At 42.7% G+C, this 1,835-nt stretch overlaps 1 protein-coding gene across 1 annotated transcript; it reads left to right on the top strand.

The window, feature by feature from the left end:
- Positions 1-944: 944 nt before the first annotated feature.
- LOC139437741 (fatty acid-binding protein 5) lies at positions 945-1,352 on the top strand. The gene has a single exon (XM_071212292.1). It carries the CDS (start codon positions 945-947, stop codon positions 1,350-1,352), a length of 408 nt encoding a protein of 135 aa, XP_071068393.1.
- The last annotated feature ends 483 nt before the right edge of the window (positions 1,353-1,835 follow it).

Below are 1,835 nucleotides of genomic sequence, written 5' to 3'. Positions count from 1 at the left end.
TGTGTAATGGTGTGGGACCCAGTTAGATACGGGGAGGCCAAGAGCATGAGGCAGTTTGTCATTGGCACTGCTTTCTCTAACTTTATACTCATGTTTGATGACTTTCCACAGGAATTTTGGGTAGCCTTGGCATCCATTCAGGGAGAACTGCAAATGACCTTTCTGTATATAAATAATAGAGAATGAGCTGAAGAGTTAGGGGGAATGACAGGAAATAGGAGGGGAAGGCGTTGCTTATCATGAGAACCAGCCCAGAAGTCAAGTTCCTTGTTGGAAGTTCTAACAAAGCCACTTAACTGAATAGGGAAAATGATGACATTTTCCCCCCTAAAAATATGTTCTGGTTTTGACATAAACCCAAAGCTAGAACATAATTTATATATATATTTATTTTATTTTATTTATTTCTCTCTCCTTCCCCCCCATTTTCTGATCTCTGTGTCCATTTGCTGTGTGTTCTTCTGCATCCACCTGCATTATTAGGTTGCACTGGGAAGCCGCATCTCTTTTTTGTTGTGTCATCTTGCTGTGCCAGCTATCCATGTGTGTGGCACCACTCCTGGGTGGGCTGTGCTTTTTTCATGTGGGGTGGCTCTCCTTGTGGGGCACACACCTTGCATGTGGGGCACCCCTATGCAGAGGTGCTCCTGTGTGGCACAGCACTTCTTGCATGTGGCAGCACTGCACATGGGCCAGCTCATCACACAGGTCAGGGGGCCCTGGGGATTGAACCCTGGACTCTCCATATGGTAGGTGGATGCTCTATCAGTTGAGGCACATCCACTTCCTGATTTTTAAGATTTTTAAGAATAGCATTACTCAACAGTGAATTCAAGATAAGAATAAAGATTGGTGATAAAGCGGCGGCGGGCCCGGCCCCCGCCCAGCGCGCTCCGGCATCCGCCCCGGCTTCGGCTGCTCTCGCCCGCACGCCCGCACCCACCATGGCCACCATTCAGGAGCTGGCAGGAAGATGGCGCCTGATAGAGAGCAAAGGCTTTGATGAATACATGAAGGAAGTAGGAGTGGGGATGGCTTTGCGAAAAATGGGTGCAATGGCCAAGCCAGATTGTATCATCACTACTGATGGCAAGGCCCTCACCGTAAAAACTGAGAGCACTTTGAAAACATCACAGTTTTCTTGTAACCTGGGAGAGAAGTTTGAAGAAACTACAGCTGATGGCAGAAAAACTCAGACACTCTGCACCTTTAAAGATGGTACATTGTTACAACACCAGGAATGGGATGGGAAAGAAAGCACAATAACAAGAAAAGTGGAAAATGGGAAATTAATAGTGGACTGTGTTATGAACAATGTCACCTGTACTCGGATCTATGAAAAAGTAGAATAAATATTCCATCATCACCTTTGGGCAGGAATTAGCTGTGAGGATGAACAAGCTCAGTTCAATGAGCAAAGCTCCACACTGCTTTTTTTTTTTTTTTTTTTTTAATCATTATGTTCCATCATCTTTTTCACAAACATTTTGCATCCAACTATTTCAGTGTTGGTTTATTCGGATCATTGCTTTGGTTAGTAAATAAACATGTTTGTGCTAAAAAAAAAAAAAAAAAAAAAAAAAAAAAAAAAAAAAAAAAAGAATAAAGATTGGCATGAACTTGGTGGAATGTATGAAGATGTTTATATTAGCAATTACCAGCATTTTCATTAGGGTGGATCTACAGCGTTCTTGATTATCATTAAAAAAAAGAGAAGGTAGAGCATAGTGGTGTAGCTCAGTGGCTGAGTGCCTGCTTTGCATGTACGAGGTACCAAGTTCAGTCCCTGACATCTAAAAAATAAAATCAAAAAAAGAAGAAAGAGCATCATGAAA

This window comes from Dasypus novemcinctus, chromosome 27, assembly GCF_030445035.2.
Source record: "Dasypus novemcinctus isolate mDasNov1 chromosome 27, mDasNov1.1.hap2, whole genome shotgun sequence".
In the NCBI taxonomy this organism is placed as follows: Eukaryota; Metazoa; Chordata; class Mammalia; order Cingulata; family Dasypodidae; genus Dasypus; species Dasypus novemcinctus.
This window is presented reverse-complemented; position numbering and strand designations above follow the sequence as displayed.